We start from the raw sequence: 17,461 nt of genomic DNA on the forward strand, positions 1-17,461 counted from the left end.
CTGGTTTTTATCTAAGAAACTTTGCTCCTTAAGAATCTCTAGTGTTATTCCAAAAGTGTTTTCTTACAGGCATGGGATTTTAGAAAGCAAACTTTTATCTTCCCTCTCCTTGTCTCCCACTGGGAATTTGGATTTGTATGATTCTAATCCAGCTGTAAAAGGGGGATTGCGTGCCCTTCACAGCTGCGTGGTTTTGACAGCTGTGATTTGGTCCAAAATTTTACAGAGGACTAATTAACTCACATGTCTTACAATGACCCTTCGTGTGAAGACGGTAAGATATTATTATGCCCATTTCATAGATGAGGTAACCGAGACCCAAGGAGGCTGAATGACTTGGATGAAGTCATGCAGCTTGTTAATGGCACCCTGGGATTCAAGCCCGAGGAGCCAGCTGTGCTTCACGACCTATAATGAATGACACGCAAGTCCACAGACATGGGGTCAAGTCCTAGGTCTGCTGCTAACTAGCTGTGTTAACCTTGAACAGATAATTAAATCTTTCTTGACCTCAGCTTCCCTACCAGTAAAATGAACAACTGTGGCCTGTTTTTCTCTCCCAGCTAAGATTCTGTGAAGAATAAAATGATATCATTTTTATAGCACAGAATACTGAAGTATAAAAGAATTAACCATCATTATCTTAAATAATAATAGCGCTGAGCCCAATGTCCTATCTGTCAGGTATGAGACAAGGTGTCTTTTATCCTTCCTCTAACATGGTTAGGGAACCAGGGATAAGAAGGGAACTCGGGGGTCCTGAACACACGGGAAGAGGTCTGTAACCATGTCAGGTAGGCTGAATCTTGAAAGGTGTGTGTGTGCACCTTTTATTCATGGGGATGATAAGGGTATGAACAGATCCCTCAGAGAAACTGAGTATCAAGTTGGAGCTGATCATCAAACACTTAGTTTTCCAAACCTTGAAACGTCTGGTGATCGGTGCCCTTCAGATTTGGAGAACGTCCATCCTGGTAAGCTCCCGTCTGCCGGGGAATGTCACAGGGATTCTGTGGAACGCAGACAGATGCTCCCAGCTGTAGGAGGGAGTCTGCCGCTAGCCCTGAGCCAGGGACGGCGACAAGCCCCAGCCCCTGGAGCAGAGGCAGCAAGCACCGACCCCCCTTCTCTGATGGGGGGCTGTTTTTCAGGGTGACGTCCAGAGGACACTCATCCAAGTGGACTTCGGTGATGGCATCGCAGTGTCTTACGTCAACCTCAGCTCCATGGAAGATGGGATCAAACACGTCTATCACAACGTGGGCATTTTCCGAGTGACCGTGCAGGTGGACAACAGTCTGGGCTCTGACAGCGCCGTCCTGTACTTACATGTAACTTGTATGTTATTACTGTTGTTGGTTTATGACATATTTCAAATGTTGTGTCCTTGTAAAGTATAACCCAGAGTTTCCTGTCCAGAAGCAGCTCACCAGTGATCTTTAAGGGACAGGGAAGGAGAACAAAGAGAGCTGAGTGGGGAGAAAGTAAAGAGATCAGGGTGTGGAGCTTGAATACCCTAGACTTGGTGTTGCTTGTATTTGTTCCCCGTGCCCTTACCGTGCCTCTGGCAGGTGCCTCCGAGACAGCTCCCCTGTGTTGGCGCCTGGGCCCAGCTCTTCGATTGCGTAGGAGTTTGCCTTCTGTTTGTTTTTTAGTCAGAAACGTTTAAAGACTATTCCCACGTACGGCTCAATCTAACACATTGAGAATTAGCACAAGTGATGGAATCTCTCCCCATCTGATTATTCTTCTCTGCCCATGATATGTCTCACTGTTATTTATGCTTTTAGACTTTTGCTCCTTTTTTAAAAGTGTTTCTGGGCTTTTATCTGCGATGTTTGGTGTTAGATGGAAGGTGGTGTCAAGGGAGGGAAAGAGCTGCATTGAGAAGTAGTTCCAAGAAGTGTTGAAGCATTTGTCCCATGGAGGAACGTGAAGGTGTACTAAGTATGATGAGGTCACGACAGCTCCTAAGTTGTGTGTAGGACAAACGTGTGCCATGAATGCCTCTGGTGGCAGGTGTGTGGGTATCCCCAAACAGGCTTAGGACGTGTTTGGGTTGCTACAGAAATGCTTTGCTTAAAAATGAAAGTAGCTACGTGAAGCCCCAGTGACCTAATGGATGAGGTGCTGGCCTTCTAAAACAAAAGCAACTCCTTTTACGAATGGCCTTGTCCAAATTAATTCTAAATTCTAGGCCAAGAGCGTTAAGGCTGGGCAGTATTCCATGCCTCCCACCTGCCTCTTGCGCACTGAACTGAGTATAGAACATATCAACTAGAAGCCTCTTTTCTTAAGCTGCTGTGGTCCAGGGGGAGGACAAGACTATTTAGGGATTCCCAGGGTGATTGTTCATTTCTGAGGATTCCTGCAGTATCAATGATTCTTGAACTTTCTCTCCCACACACTCATGACAAAGGTGCTTTGAATAAACACATCCTCCCTTCTTTGGATTCAAGCAAAGTTTTACAGGAGTCCCAGTCTGCACACTCCTCCTGCCTTTTTTCAGCTAAAGTCTATTAAGCAATCACTATGCGCCAAGCCTTGTGCTAAGCAAGCTCTTTGCATGTATGATCTCCCTTCTCAAAACAACCTGATGAAGTAGGCACTATTAGAAACCCTTCTTTACAAAAAACAGTGGGGGCCAGAGAGCTTGAATAATGTATTTGAAATCGCAGACCTGCTATCTGGCAAAGCCACGCTTTGGACTCACGTCTACCCGTCTCTGGAGTGCCAGCTTTTGATCCCCGAGGTCATTGTCAGTGCTGTCAGTGATGGGACTTGTCTCCAGCAGCCCTTGCCCCCTCCACTCCTTTGCAGATTGTCCCAAAGGAGGGTGAGCACCTCGCTATACAACTGCATAGGTTCAAGGCACATTTCAGAGGCTCCCGTCCTGCTGACGCCGTGGCAGCCCCTCCCCGCACCAGACTGTCCTTATGGACTTTCCGGAGTTGCCTCTTACTAAGAAATAATCTTCCTTGCTAAGGAATGGTCAGAAAATCTCTCAGAAATACATCACAGACGTTGGTTATTGGTAGCAAAACTAACTTACGACGCAATCGCCAGAGCATTGGCTGAGAATGGCTGCCTGCCTAGAAGCCTGTCGCTTTCCGTGGCTTATTCTGTAAGGGGAGGGTTTTTGTTTGAAAGCTGCACTCCTGAAGAATTACAGCAATTTTAGTCCCTATCTTGTATAGGGATGAAACGTCTACCACACTCTAAGCACGTGTGAATACCGATTTCAAATTCAGCAGCTTTTCGGGCTCCGTGTCTCAGCCTTTCCCATAGATCATCCGTTCCTTGCCCTTCTGGTCACCCTGTGGATTCGTCCTCGCCCCGAAAAAGGATCGGATCCCTTGAGGCTAGCTCCCTGCCCTGGCCCTCTGCCAGGTTTACTCAACCCTGGGAAGGAGAACAGTACAGAGATCAAAGGTCGCTAAAGCCAGGACTTCTAAAGAAGGAACCTTCTTTGTTCACTTTTTTCCCCTTGTTAGCCTAGTTGAGTGGCTCAGCAGTGTGACTTTCCCCTTAGTGGCAGATGATTTGTAAGGGAAGTTTTGTGCTCTGATTTTAATTTTGTTAGGCTCATCTTGGGTTCAGTGTTTGGATAAGCGTACCTCATATAATGGAACCCCTTTCTAAGCCTGACCGTGGGCATAAGAATTAGCTCTGTCGTACTGACTGTATTGAAGCAGGACTGTCTTGCCTGACTCCTCTGCCGTGACAGGCATGTCTTTCCGATGGAGAAAGCAAAGGTTGGAGGACTTTCTCTTTGACACTATTTTACACTAAGAAGAAGTCAGAACAAGACCAGAATTGATCAGCCCTCCCCCAAATCTTAAACCTGAAGGGGATCATGGCAGTTTTTGGTGCTACAGTCCCGGGGTCTTGGGGTGGGGGTGGGGGCAGGGGTGTATTCTCCGTAGAACAAACACACACACCCTGGCCTGGGTTAGGAGTGGTTAGGCGCAGATGCTGCCCTGAACTCCTGGCCAAGTCACTCCATTTCTCTGAGCCTAGGTTTTCTCCTCTTCACATGAGGAACGCACATCTTGTTTCTCAGAGGTTCCGTCAAGTAAAATATGCTGTGATCTGTCAGCTGGTAAGGCTTGATTCTCCATCATCGCAAAGTAGCACGTGTGTTTCTACTTAGTGGGTTCGGAGCAGAAACTCTTAGCCCAGTTTCCAAGCCCACCCTCTGCCCCTGTCACCAATACCCCTCCGCTCTGCCTGGAATTCTCCCCCACTGCCTGACTTGATGGCATACTCTGTCTACTCTCCAGGTCAGAAAGGAGATTTGATCCTCAAATCAGAGGACTTTGTTTTGTTTTTGTTCTTTTAATATGGATTTGTAAAGGTCATCAGAAACAAATGGAGATGATGTGCCTGCGCTAATGTTCCCAGGAGTGGGCCAGCCGTTCTCACTGGGAGGCTGGGTAATCTGTTGTAGCCTGACGGTTGGAAAGTCCTTGGGGATAGGATTTACTGTGCTCTGCTAGTTTGCGAACTAACAAGACATGTGGTGCAGCCAGCGTTGCCTTCAGCTGGCGGGGCAGGGGGTAGAATTTAGAGGACATGCAGATTTCTGCTCAGAAAACTCTCCCATCTCAGCCATTCTTGCAGAAAAAAAGTCACTGAAAGCTGTGCAGATTTGCAGAATGAGAGGTTACCAAAAAAAAAAAAAAAAAAAAAAAAAAAGGAGAGAGAGAGACAGGTTTTCTAGTTCTTCCCAAATCTCTCCAACTACCTCTGTATGTAGGTGCCTTTTCAGATGTCTTTTTGTGCCTATCTTAGGGTAAAGTGATCATTTTCTTGAAAACCTACGCAGCTTTGCAACTTTTCACGTGATTATTTTATTGACCAGCAAATGTCAGACTTGAGTTTTGTAAAGTGTGGTTTAACAGGTCACCTGCCCCAGAATTACATGATAAAAATATAGTGTCCTAGGCCTCATCCCAGAGCTGCTATATTGGAATTCCTAAAAGTATGCATCATAATCTGCCTTGAATAGATTCAGTATTATCCTTATGCACATTGAAGTTTCAGGAATTGTGTTTTAGTATCTCATCTTTATACTTTGAACTACTTTTATTTCTTCTGGAGGATTTTTAACATTTCAGACAAACAGCAATGTAATGCATACACAGTATTTAATTTGGTGGTCAGATGGGGTCTCTAAAACAAATGGCAGAGGCAGTCCAGAGCAATCATTGCATGTGTGCATGCACGTGCACACACACACACACACACACACACACACACACACACACACGATGTTCAGCCTTACAAACATCAGCTGCTTTCTGTAGCACATTAGGGCTAAACAAGAAAAGAGGGAGACCCAATTCACACAAGTAATTTCCCAGTTCCCTCACCCACCTTGCCAGGAAGATTCATACGGAGTGATGCAGCGCCACCTGCCGTCCCTTTTGTGCATCACAGGCACCTCTCTGATGGAGCCACATCTGCCCGCTTGTTCAGCTCTGGATTTCATGCAGCCAGCCAGCTGGGGGCCTCCAGGGGCTGGAGTGTTACCTCCGCAGCTCGCTTAGTGCAGACTGCACCCTCTGTACGTAGAAGAGATGCTTCAAAGATAGGCTTTGGAACAGCAGGAACTAGGTGTGTTCAACACATGAAAACGGTGGGAATATGAAAGGCAAATTGCGCACATTTGAATGAATGTGTAATGTGTATACATGCAAGAATGAACTCACACGAACACACATAGGCATGCTTTAGGGCCTACAAGCCAGTGTGCTGGCTCCCACTCTTTCCCTCCATTTCTCCCCTGCAGCCACTTGGGCTTTCTTGCTGTTCCTCAAACATGGCAAGCAAACCTCCTCCTCGAGATCTTTGCACTTGCCCTGCCCTCACCCTGGAGCATCACCAGGAGTATGTGGTGCACTCCTTCACTTTCTTCAGGTCACTGCTCACATGTCATTTCTTCTAAGAGACAAAAACAGCACTCTACCACCTACCCCTGCTTTATGTGTTCAGTGCCCGCCTCCCCCAATAAGACATGAGCGCCAGCAAGTAGCAGGTGTCCCCAGCACCTAGAATAATGCCTGACATGTGGCAGCCCTCTGAAGCTGTTGAATGAATTAATGACCACATTTCACAAAGAAGATTCCATTTTTGCCATTAACAGGACACACTGATGCCATCCTTACTTGGATGGTCTGACTTTTAAAAAATATTCAGTACTCATATGTGAGATACAGAAAATGGACCCCTTTAGGATAGAAGCGGCATGGTTAAGAGAGCTTATCTAGTCCTTGTGTTCTAGCTGAGTCATTCACCTCCAATCAGGGGCATTAGGAAGAACATTCCAGAAGCCTGGTCACTGGAACTGAGACTCGAAGGCTGGCAGGTGCCCTGAGAGAGGTGTCTACACCGAGTCCTCGGGGCAGAACAGGGCAGGACCTGCTGGAGCAAACCGAGTGATAGGGAACAGCAGAGCCATGTAAGAAATGAGAGCATGTGTGAGTGCGCTTGCCAGCACCTGGGGTGTATTTAAGGGTTGGGTAGATACTGTTAAACAGATTAACAATAACCCACAACCCTCAGACCAACTAAGGGATGGGTAGATACTGACTCTGAATAGCTGTTTTGTGAAGGTGGGAGAGATCTTTTTGAGCATTTGTCAGCTGGCCAGAGCATGGGCTTTAAACGCAAACTGCTTTGGCTCACACCCTGGAATTAATGTTTCCTAGCACGTGACCTTGGGAAAGTCATTGTCCTCTGTTCATAGATGGAAATGATAGTAGCACCTACTTCATGAGGTTGTTGTGAGGAGCAAATGAGAATGAAAAGAGTCATTAGCAGAATGTGTGGCACGTGGTCATCACTCAGTAGCTGCTGCCCTTTTGTTAGCACATTGAACCGTTCTGACTTAGGAACAACTAAGTCTTATCATATGGCTTATAAGCCAGAAAATCAATTCTATTCTGTATGCTGGTAACCAAGCCTCTAATTCTCTAAAGAAGGAGAAGCATAGACAAAAGCGGAAATAAGAAATTGCATCATCTGTTCACCTACCCAACGAACATTCGATTATCTGCTACATCTCAAGAACTATGCTAGTCTTTCTATACAAAGAAAAATATGAAAGACTCTTACCCTCCAAAAGTTTGCAGCCTGTGTTCTCTGTCTCACAAATTTTAGATCAATATGTGTTAACTGTCATCATCATTATTAGGTAATGGGAATTTTAATTTCAAACAAGTGAGTAGCCTAATCAACTTGGCTTTCTAGAAAAATCACTCTCACAACAGTCCGTAGTGTGAGAAGATACATAGTCATTGCCATACGTTGTATGCATGTATAATGTGCATACGTGTAAGACTCTTATAAACACATATATGCATACTTCAGAGCCTAGAAAACAATATGCTTTGTGTCCTGAATCCTTCTTAGATTTCATTGGCTCCCACTGTTTCCCTCCATCTCGCTACTGCAGCCACTTGGGCTTTCTTTCTATTCTGCAAACATGGAGAACCGTGTCCCCCTCAAGATCTTTGCACTTGCTCCACCCTGACCCTGGAGTATCTGTTTTATTCTGGGTGCTGAGGACCCTGGCACTTGGTGCAACTTATCATTACTGAGGAAGCCAGGCACTGAACACATAGAGCAGGAAGGTGGATTAGCTTGGGGGCGGATTGGAGGCAGGAAGATTGGTATGGCTCATGACAGTCCAACTGTATGAGCCAGGGAAGGATTGGGGACAGCGAGGGGAGCTCTCGCTGAGAGATTGGTAAACATTGGTTTCCATTCATGAAGACATGGAGAATAGAGAATAGGGGCAGGAGGCAAATAATGAATTTCTTAGGAACATCTGGCTCCTAATTGAGTCCCGAGTCAAGTAGGTGGTTTTTGAGTTCTAAGCCTGTACTTCATAGTAGAAGGTCAGGGTGTGGGTGATATTACTCGGCAGAACAGTACATGGAGAGGAAAAAGGCCAAAGTCAGTACCGTAGGAAACCCATTTAAAGATCGAGCAGAAGAAGTGGTGATTAAACCAGGTGGAAAGGTACCACTTTCTTCTCTGCCTCATGGAATGATGGGATGACAAATTTTTGCCACGGTCACCTCAGAGGAAACTGCATTTTGCCTAGAAGTGACTCAGAGGGAAGACCAGGGGTCAGAGGAAGGGCCCTACTGGTTCAGAGGGAAGACCAGGAGTCAGAGAAAGGGCCCTACTGGTTCTCTCTGAAGAGGGTCCTCATAGCTTTGTGGGTTTATGCATCCGATCAAGGCTTCTGTGTAATGGACCTCCATAGGTAGAATCATCCCCTTTTTTAGTTGAGCACATCCTGAGAACCACAGAGCTCTCTCTCTCCCTGCTCATGCGTACTTGACCCTGGACAAGCTGAACTCAGCACCAGTTTGAAGCGGGTGGCGTTGCATATACTCCTGCAGAGAGATACTTCCACACGCTCTCACACACAAACACACAGATTAACACGTATACAGAGCTTGAAAATCCCAACAAAGAGTCAAGAAAAATTACATCTAGAATGGTTTGGGGATTTGTGCCACACCACCACCCCCCGCCCCCGCTGCCATGCACAGGAGTCCGTGAGGTTTTCATCATCCTGGTTTACACCACAGATATGACCTCTTGGAAAGACTCCATGTCTTCCTGTGATTCCTCATATTATGCCTCTTCATTTAAGGAATTCAAAAATTACTTGTAAATTTTTAGTTTTACACATGAATAACTCAGGTTTTAGGCCTGGAAGAAATATCAGTAAATGGAAAATATGGAGATACAATGGGTCACAATATGTCTTTTCTCTGAAGTAGGGAAAGGCCCTCAGCACTTTCCTCAGGGAGGATGACTGTGATGTTTTGGAGGCTTCCAGAATGAACATGTATTCTCTTCAGAGCAGGGAAGGTGAAGCAGGGAAAGCTCTTCCTTCTCTATGCCTCGTCTTTTCTCTTGTGCCTCAGGTCCCCTGGAGCACGTACACCTGTCTCTTCCCTTTGTCACCACAAAGAACAAAGAGGTCAACGCAACGGCAGTGCTGTGGCCCAGCCAAGTGGGCACCCTCACTTACGTGTGGTGGTACGGAAACAACACGGAGGTAGGTCAGCCTTCCAGCAGGATCTAGTGGCAGCTCAGCCCAGACGGGCTGGAGGGAAAAGGAAGGGAAAGGGCTTAGGTGACTCAGGAGTCTGGGAGTAGTCGTAGCTTCCAGGACAGCAGGCTTATAGTGCTCCAGTGATCTCGTCAGCGTGTCCCTCCGTCCCTCTGCCTCTCTCTCACCACGCCACCCCTACCCCTCACCCCGGCCTTCCTCTACATTAGCCTTCTTCTCCAGCTGGTCTTCGCTTTGCAGAGGCCTTAGCGGCAGCCTGAGCTTTATGCTCTCATAGCTTAGCAGAGAAAATAAACTTTCATACAAGTTCTAATCAGAGTCCCAGAATGGAGTATTATTGACCAAGCCTTCCCAGTGCTCGGGGTAGAAAGAGAGGTGATGAAGTCAGCCTCCTTGGAACCACATGGTCCAAGCGAAGGGGGAAAGTGGTCCCCAAAAGGAAAAAAAAAACAAAAACCCAGTAGATACCAGACAGTCGAAAGCAACAACTACTTACTACAACCCAGCCCCCGGATGGCCTCCTCCCCCTGAATCAGATGTGGCCACTCCTTTCTCTCAGCTTTACTCTTTACGTTTTCCCAAAACATGCCCTCTGATGAAAAGCCAGCAGCAACGTTAAAACCAGCAGAGACCTTAAACCTCATTTACTCTAAGGCCTTCATTTTACAGATGAAAAAGTCAGGAGGACACACATGAAGGGGTTTCCTCCCACCTCGTTCAGCTGCTTCACATGGAGGCCAGATCCAAGGCTTTCACACGCCCACGTGAATGTTCCTTCCCCTGATACCAGGCTGCAAGCTCCGTTTTGAACTTCCTCCATTCTCAGAGATTACAGTTTGCTTCCAAATGTCACTTAAGGCTGTCCAGGCGAAGGCCTCCCCAAAGGGCACTGGCATGAGCGGCTCAGGATGAGAAAGCTCCATCTTCCTCCCGCAGAGCCACTCTCTTGCACTTGGTGACTGCTCTTCAAATAGAGAGCGTCTTATTCCCACACAAATCTCTTTCTGCCCCAGAGCTGAGTGTTGGCTTTAACTGGAGGCATAATTTTGCACAGGCCCAGGGAGGAAACCTCTCCTGACCCCAGACCCCATGCCTGGCAGGGGATAGAAACTCTCACCTCTACTGCTAATTCAACTCCTCTGAAAAGAAGCTTTTCTTCTATTTGTTCTGAAACTGTGCATGTAAATGTGGCCTAAATTGGGCCCACTACTCACAGTGGCAAAGGAAAAATCGAAGTTATTTGCCTAGAAGCTAGTGCTGGAAGGTGAGTGTACTAAACAACTTCCTTCTGTGTCTCCTTTTCTTAATATTTCTTAACCGGACAGCAGAAAACCAAATTCTCAATGGATTACATTGAGTAGGCTTCTTATGCTGGGCGTTAGTCTTCCCTCTGCTGTACAGGGAGTTGGTTACATGAATTTCGATTTTTAAATTAATTAAGAAAAGACAGGAAAGGAGTGTTTGTGTGGAATGAGTTGAGGGAGGTCAATAGGCTTATCATCTTTTCCTCCAGGACCCCGGCGTCCGATTATATCACAGGCACTACTCCAAATTATGTATTTTTTTTCAGTCCTCCAACCACTGTCCAATTAGTACTTGTTTCCATAGCAGCTACTTCCAGAAACTGCTGATAGGGCTTCTCAGAGGAGCCAAGCCACACAAGGCCACTCCAGTCTAACGAGGACAGTTTTGGTGTCCATGATTGCTGTGTTCCATTGTAATATTCTATGAATTGTACACCCTGGAGATGAACCACTGGAAGCTTAGAGATTTTCAGTGACTGCTGCCTACACCTGGATTAATATGAGTTGCCAGTTTGGGTCCGATTTGAGTACTTCTTAGTATTAAGAGACCTGCCTGTCATGAGTAGGTTGCAGATAGAGAGATCTGTCCCACCAGCAAGACCTATCGATCTCCGCAGCCCTAAATCAGAATGACACCAGAGAGGTGTCACAGCCACAGGGAATGGGCAGAGTCACTTGGAGTCATGGCTCTAATAGCTCCTTACTGGCCCAGACTTGAGATGATGGGGAAGCAGATGGAGCCAGTTACACGGGGGCACACCCAGAAGAGCCTGTGCTGATTTAAGTGGCTTGTTGGTGGCTCAGAGCTAGTGGCTGTCTCATTGGTGACTGACCAGTTGTCCCCCCACTCTGTGCCCTCACCTATTTCAGCCTCTGATCACCTTGGAGGGAAGCATATCATTCAGGTTTACTTCTGAAGGGATGAACACCATCACAGTGCAGGTCTCAGCTGGGAATGCCATCCTGCAAGACACGAAGACCATCGCGGTGTACGGTGAGTGCCTGTGTGCATGCACCCCTTGCCGGCCCCAAGCTCAGGGGAGGCAGTGCGATTGTTGGCAACCAGAGGCCGCTCGGCCTCTACCCAGAGAACAAAGGGTAGTGGTGGAGAAAGAGCTGAGTCGGGTCTGGTCTCCTCCTCTGAGGGTGATGTGGTTCACCTGCACAGTTATGGCCACAAGACCCGGGGAGCATTTATCGGTTTGTGTTCTGAAAGTGGCTCTTCTGCACTCACTCACCTGAAGTGGGATAGAATGGGCTTCATTACACGTAAAGCTAATTCATTCCATTTGGTATTTTGGAGGTGTTTGAATAACGAGAACCCATTATAAAAGAAAATAGTTAATATTGAGGCATTTTTTAAAGTTCCACTTTAAGAGTCTTGATTATTAAGAACACTCTACCAATATCTATATTCTGAAAATCTCTTCCTCAAATATGTAACATCAAAAAAAAAAACAAAAACTATACTGCATTAAAGGCAATGAAGGGCCCAACAAGCAGATGCCGTGTATCGTCCTAGATTGGATATTAGTTTGAACAAACAACTGTACCGAACAATCTTCTAATCAGTTGGGAAGTTGAATATAGTCAGTATTGCACGGAATGAAAATTTACTGAAGTGGAAAGGTAGGATCACTGACTGAAATGGGAGATTAAAAACAGTTTATACAAATTGATCTCATTTTGGTAATTTTTGTCTGCACAGAAAGATAGTCAGGTATGCACTGAGTGTTATTAGTGGGTGATAAAAATGTGAAGTGTATTGTTAATATCAAAGTGGTACATATGCGTCATGGAAAATTAAAATTAAAAAAAAAAGAATTTAAAGAAAGATAGGAAAGGTAAATGCTGTACAGAGAGAGAGCAAAAGGGAAGGAGGGTGAGACCAAGGTTGAGACAGAGAGAGAGACCGAGAGAAACTAGCTAGTGGTCCAAATAATATCAGTTGCCCCAGTCCCAGAATTAGTTGGTTCTGATTCAGGTTCTGCTTTTCATTTCTCATCTTGCCAACTTGAACTTCAAGTTCAAAAAGTAATTTGTAAGGAATTTTGAACAAGTCCGAGGACACTATTCCTCACATGCCCAGGTATTAGATTCATAACGTTTCCTCCCTCCTCCTATCCCCTGCCCACCGCTCCCACCCCCCACCCCCTGCAAGAGGCTTGAGAAGCCCGAACAGTAAGTGAAAGCAAACCACGGCTACAGTTTTCCTAACAAGGTCTCATCATGAGGAGACCTCTCAGCCAGATGGCCAAAATGGAGGAGAGCTTTTGCTTCTCTTTCCTTCTGCATCTCCTTTCTTACTCTGAGAATGCACTGAATCCTCGCGACAACCCTAGCATAGGGTAGGTGATGTTATTACTCTCATTCCTTCAGCAGGGCGGGTAGCTTGCCCCAGCTCGTATGTGGTGGAGCTGGGCTTCTAACCCAGCCAATCTAGACCCAGGGCCCATGCTCTGAAATTACCCAACTAACCAGCTCTCATGGCTGTTCCACATGAAGATCTCTCTCCTCTCTCTCATTCCTGGATGTCATGGGTGTCGCTGATGGGCACTGACCCATGACTCCCAACACGTGTCCTCTTGGTTAAGCCAATCAGCAGCCTCATCAAAACCACAGAGAGAATGTTAAACCTAGAAGGTTTGGGGGCTTATGTGGCCCATCCTATCATCTCACAGATTGGAAACTGTATCTCAGAAGTGGGAAATCACTGGTATGAAGTCGTTCTGCTCTTCTGCGACAGCTCCAGTAATAGTAATAACAGCGATGGTAGTGGTAGAAATTAACACTGACAAAGCCCTTACCAGCATCTGTTCTAAGCACTTGATAAATGTGATGTTTTCTTGAATCCTCTGAGCAGACTTATGGGAAATATGCTATATTTATTCCTATTTTACAAAAGAGAAAATATGAGATAACTATAATAAACAGAGCCTAGGAATTGAATCCAAAGGGACTGTCTCTAACCACCTTGCACACCCTCACCAGGCTGTTATTTCTCTTCCTAAAATGTCTTGCAAGGTCTCATCCAAGAGTGGATCACTCTCCATCCAAAGAGTTACCTTCACTGGAAACGGTCTCTTCATCCAAAGCTTGAGCAGGAAGTGGTCTTCCCGCCCCTAACCAAATTTCTGAGCAAACATCCTTAATTTGTCTTCAGTTAGGTGAAGTGTCAGAGTTTCATATATAGTACTAGAAATTTTTAATGACACATGTGACCTGTTAAAGACAAATTGTATCACACAGAGTTCAACAGGCAAGATTGAGCTCAACTAAAATAAAGGTCGAATATTTTTAAACGCTGGGATGACCTAGTGGAAAAGTACTGGGGGGATTGAGAGGATTATCGCAGTGATTAGGCCATCTGTGCTTATTAATTGGTGCTTATGGAAATTGGGCTCCTACCCTCCCGGGGACAGAGGGCCTTTCTTCCTTCCTCCCTTACCTTTCCTTCCTTTCCCCTTCCCCTTTGTTTCCTTTCCTCCCTGTTCTCATAGTATACATGACAATAGTATATCAATCTTATTCTTTATTGAGATATAATTGACATACAGCATTATATTAGTCTCAGGGATACAACATAATGATTCAGTGTTTGTACATATTGTGAAATATCACCACAAGCCTGGTGACCCTCCAGCCCTGTATGTAGTTACAATTCTTTTTTCCCTTGTGATGAGAACTTTTAAGATCTACTCTCTTACCAATTTTCAAATATACAGTGCAGTAGTAATAACTACAGTCACCATCCTGTATATTATGTCCCTGTGATTTATTTATTTTATATCTAGAAGTTTGTATCTTTTGACCCCTTCACCCATTTTGCCCACTTTTCCAACCCCTGCCTCTAGCAACCACCAACCCTCTGTATCTAAGGTTCTGTTTTTGTTTTTAGATTCCACATGTAAGTGAGATCGTACAGTATTTGTCTTTCTCTGTCTGACTTACTCCACTTAGCACAAGGCCCTTAGCGTCCCTCCATGCTGCCACCAATGGCAGGATTTCTTTCTTTTTTAGGGCTGAATAATATTCCATCGTATGTCTGTATCACGCTTTCGTTATCCATTCATCTGTCTACGGACAATTAGTTCATCTCCATATCTTGGCTCTTGTAAATAATGCAGCAGTGAACACGGGGATGCAGATGTCTTTTCAAGTTGGTGCTTTTGTTTCCTTCTAGTAAATATGCAGGAGCCGAGTTCCTGGATGATACAGTTCTATTTTTAATTTTTTGAGGAAACTCTGTACTCTTTTTCTATCTTTCTTGATGGTTACATTTCAAAGAGATGGCTCCCAGGTTCCTGAGAAGGACATTTCTGGGTTGGAGAAGATGTGTATCTCAAACAACCAGAGAAGGAATTTACAATTGCAGGTTTTCTAAAGTAAATGCTCTAAGTAAAGGGACGTCCGAAGCCTGCAGACAGGAAGAAACCTGTCTAAAGTTTGGTTAAGCTGAGGGGAACAGTAAGGCCCTCACAGTCAGACTGCAGAAGGCATTATATTTGGGAAATTGACAGGGGAAAAACTGTCCACCCAAAGCCACAAAATAGACCGCAGGGAAGAAAATCCAGTTAATCTAGTGTGCATTGTTTTCTTTAATTTACTTCAGGGCACAGGTTTGCTTTAAAATACAAAAAAGAAAATGTAAATGTGTAGAATTCATCTGCTTCAGCAGCTGCAAATACACACACACACACACACACACACACACACACACACACACACACACAGTTGGCCCTTGAATAACACAGGTTTGAACTGCAAGGGTCCACTTATATATGGATTTTTTTGGGTAAATACAGCAAAGTACTACAAATGTTATTTTCTCTTCCTTATTATTTTCTTAATAACATTTTCTTTAGCTTACTTTATTGTTAGAATATGTATATGAAGCGTAACACACAAAATATGTGTTAATTGACTATGTTATCAGTAAGTCTCCTGGATAACAGTATGCTATTAGTAGTTAAGCTTTTGGGGAGTCAAAAATTAAGTGTGATTTTCAACTACAGGGTGAGGGATGGCGTCCTAAACCACACATTGTTCAAGGCTCAACTGTGTGTGTGTGTATTTATTTATTTATTACTTTATTTCCCTTTTTTTAGTGCTCCCACATGCATCTCCTGTTAGTTGAGTAAACTGAAGCACCCCTACGCCCTGCTGCGGAGCTTGCTAAGTTATTACAGAGGGAACCACGTTGTTTTCCTATTTGTCTCTTTTTATTCAGATAAACAGCTTCCCTTCTAGATGAAGTTTCTACAGTTGGGTAGGAGGTTCAGGGAAAGTGAAAATGACATCCACTTATATCTTTAAAGTGAGAAGTTAGGACTCCGTGGCTGATTCCTTGGTCTCCCATTTACCATGCTACTAATTAAGATACATTTCATTATTCTCCACCGGAACTGAAGTGCTGGTGTTCACATAGGTGACCAGTGTCTCATAAAATAGTCAAGCTGCGAAAAACACGTCTTTGAAATAGGCTAACTGCCGTAATACACCCCTTATAATTTAAGAGTCTTCAAAGCCTGTGTCTGATAAGTCTTTAGCATTGTTAGGAAATGCGCAAGTGGGCTTTTATGTTTCCCGAATGTATAATCAGCATTACCGATGTCACGGAGCCTCCACTGAAACATGAAGACATGCTTTAAACAAGAAAGAAATGTTTGTTGAATAAGTAAATGCATAAATTACAGACAGCCTCCAGTGTTATGTAATTATTTATTTAACAAATTTATTAATTAAATGACTAGCTAATAATCGGAAACCTTCCATGAGCTAGGTACCATCCCACAGGGCCAGGAACATGGTCTCCCTGTCCTCATTGACCTTATGTCTCAGTGTGGGAGACAGACAGTAAAAACAAAATAATTTAAGCGGCAAGAAGTACAAAGATGACAAATAGGGTCATATGATGAAGGGTGTCTGAGGTAGTAGAAGGGAGGGTAACTCAGGTTGCTAGTGGCAGAGTTTCTCCCGGGAGAGACTGAAGGATGATGAGAAGGAGCCGACCGTGCCATATCTGGGGAAGTGGAAGTGTGCTCATCTGGGAAGGAGCACCAGTGCGGTCGGGTCCTGGAGCACAGAGGAGCATGGAGATAGGCCGCAGAGCAAGTCTGCCCTGGGTTACGTGGGACGATGAAGGCTGTGGTTAAGAAGCCGATTTTGTTTCTAAAAGCCATGTGGAGCCACCGGCAGATTTGAGGGCGGTGACATGACCTGACTTGTACTCTGCTGAGTTCCCCAGGGCTGGGCTCTGAAACCCATCATGGTCTTGGGCCAAAGCCATGCATCCCAGGTGCTGATGGCAGCTACTGACCTAGTGTGACAGGCATATTAAAGCATAGTCATTCCTGGCACACAGGGGACTCCTCCGTTGCTGACGTGAGTCACGGACTCCCTGATAGTCCTGCCGGACTTTCCTCACACTTCAGGACGGTCACCACACCTTCCTCCTTGTCTTCTGCAAGTGTCACATAGGCCTCTTGGTGCTGCAGTGCTCCCCGCCCCTCAGCATCCCCAGCTTCTCCTCCTAAGACCCTTGCTTTTGCAACCCCATCCTACTTCCGGGAGGACCAAGATGAACTCAGGGGCTACAGAGACAATTAACAAATTCTGTGAGTTAAGGAGTTTAAAATTCCATGACGTAAAACTTCCATACAAACAAAACATAGCAACCGAATGACTATAATAATAGTTATAATCATGTAATCATATAATAATAATTATATAATCATATAATGATAATGAAAGTGTGTGCCAGACCCAGTAGTGCCATGAAAAAGAACATTGAATCATGGTGGGGGAGAGTACGCCATCGGTAAGTGCTCGAACTAGAGCTTGAATACCGTGTGCTTGGCAGAGAGAAAGGATGCGCATTCTGCGGGAGGGATAGTGTGTGCGGAGGCCCAGGGTCACAAGCCTGCGGGGCATCCAGGGCACTTGGGGCTCCAAGTGTCCTGAGTGCTCAGTCTAGAGCTGGGACCAGTGGGCAGAGGCTGCGGAGCGAGGCATGGGCCCGACCTGGGACTCTGGTTTAGAAAATGAGGGCTGGGAG

The 17,461-nt window shown here is 45.3% G+C and overlaps 1 protein-coding gene across 3 annotated transcripts in view; it reads left to right on the forward strand.

Moving 5' to 3' along the window:
* The window catches only part of SORCS1 (sortilin related VPS10 domain containing receptor 1), a 483,063-nt gene that overhangs the window by 431,901 nt on the left and 33,701 nt on the right, over nucleotides 1-17,461 (forward strand). For all 3 annotated transcript variants that reach the window (XM_044382096.3, XM_057308722.1, XM_044382097.3), the window contains exons 19-21: nucleotides 1,152-1,338; nucleotides 8,952-9,085; nucleotides 11,275-11,398. In XM_044382096.3, coding sequence (XP_044238031.1) covers nucleotides 1,152-1,338; nucleotides 8,952-9,085; nucleotides 11,275-11,398 — 445 coding nt within the window. The remainder of the gene's footprint in view (nucleotides 1-1,151; nucleotides 1,339-8,951; nucleotides 9,086-11,274; nucleotides 11,399-17,461) is intronic.

Source organism: Ursus arctos, unplaced genomic scaffold (genome assembly GCF_023065955.2).
Source record: "Ursus arctos isolate Adak ecotype North America unplaced genomic scaffold, UrsArc2.0 scaffold_7, whole genome shotgun sequence".
NCBI classification, from domain to species: Eukaryota; Metazoa; Chordata; class Mammalia; order Carnivora; family Ursidae; genus Ursus; species Ursus arctos.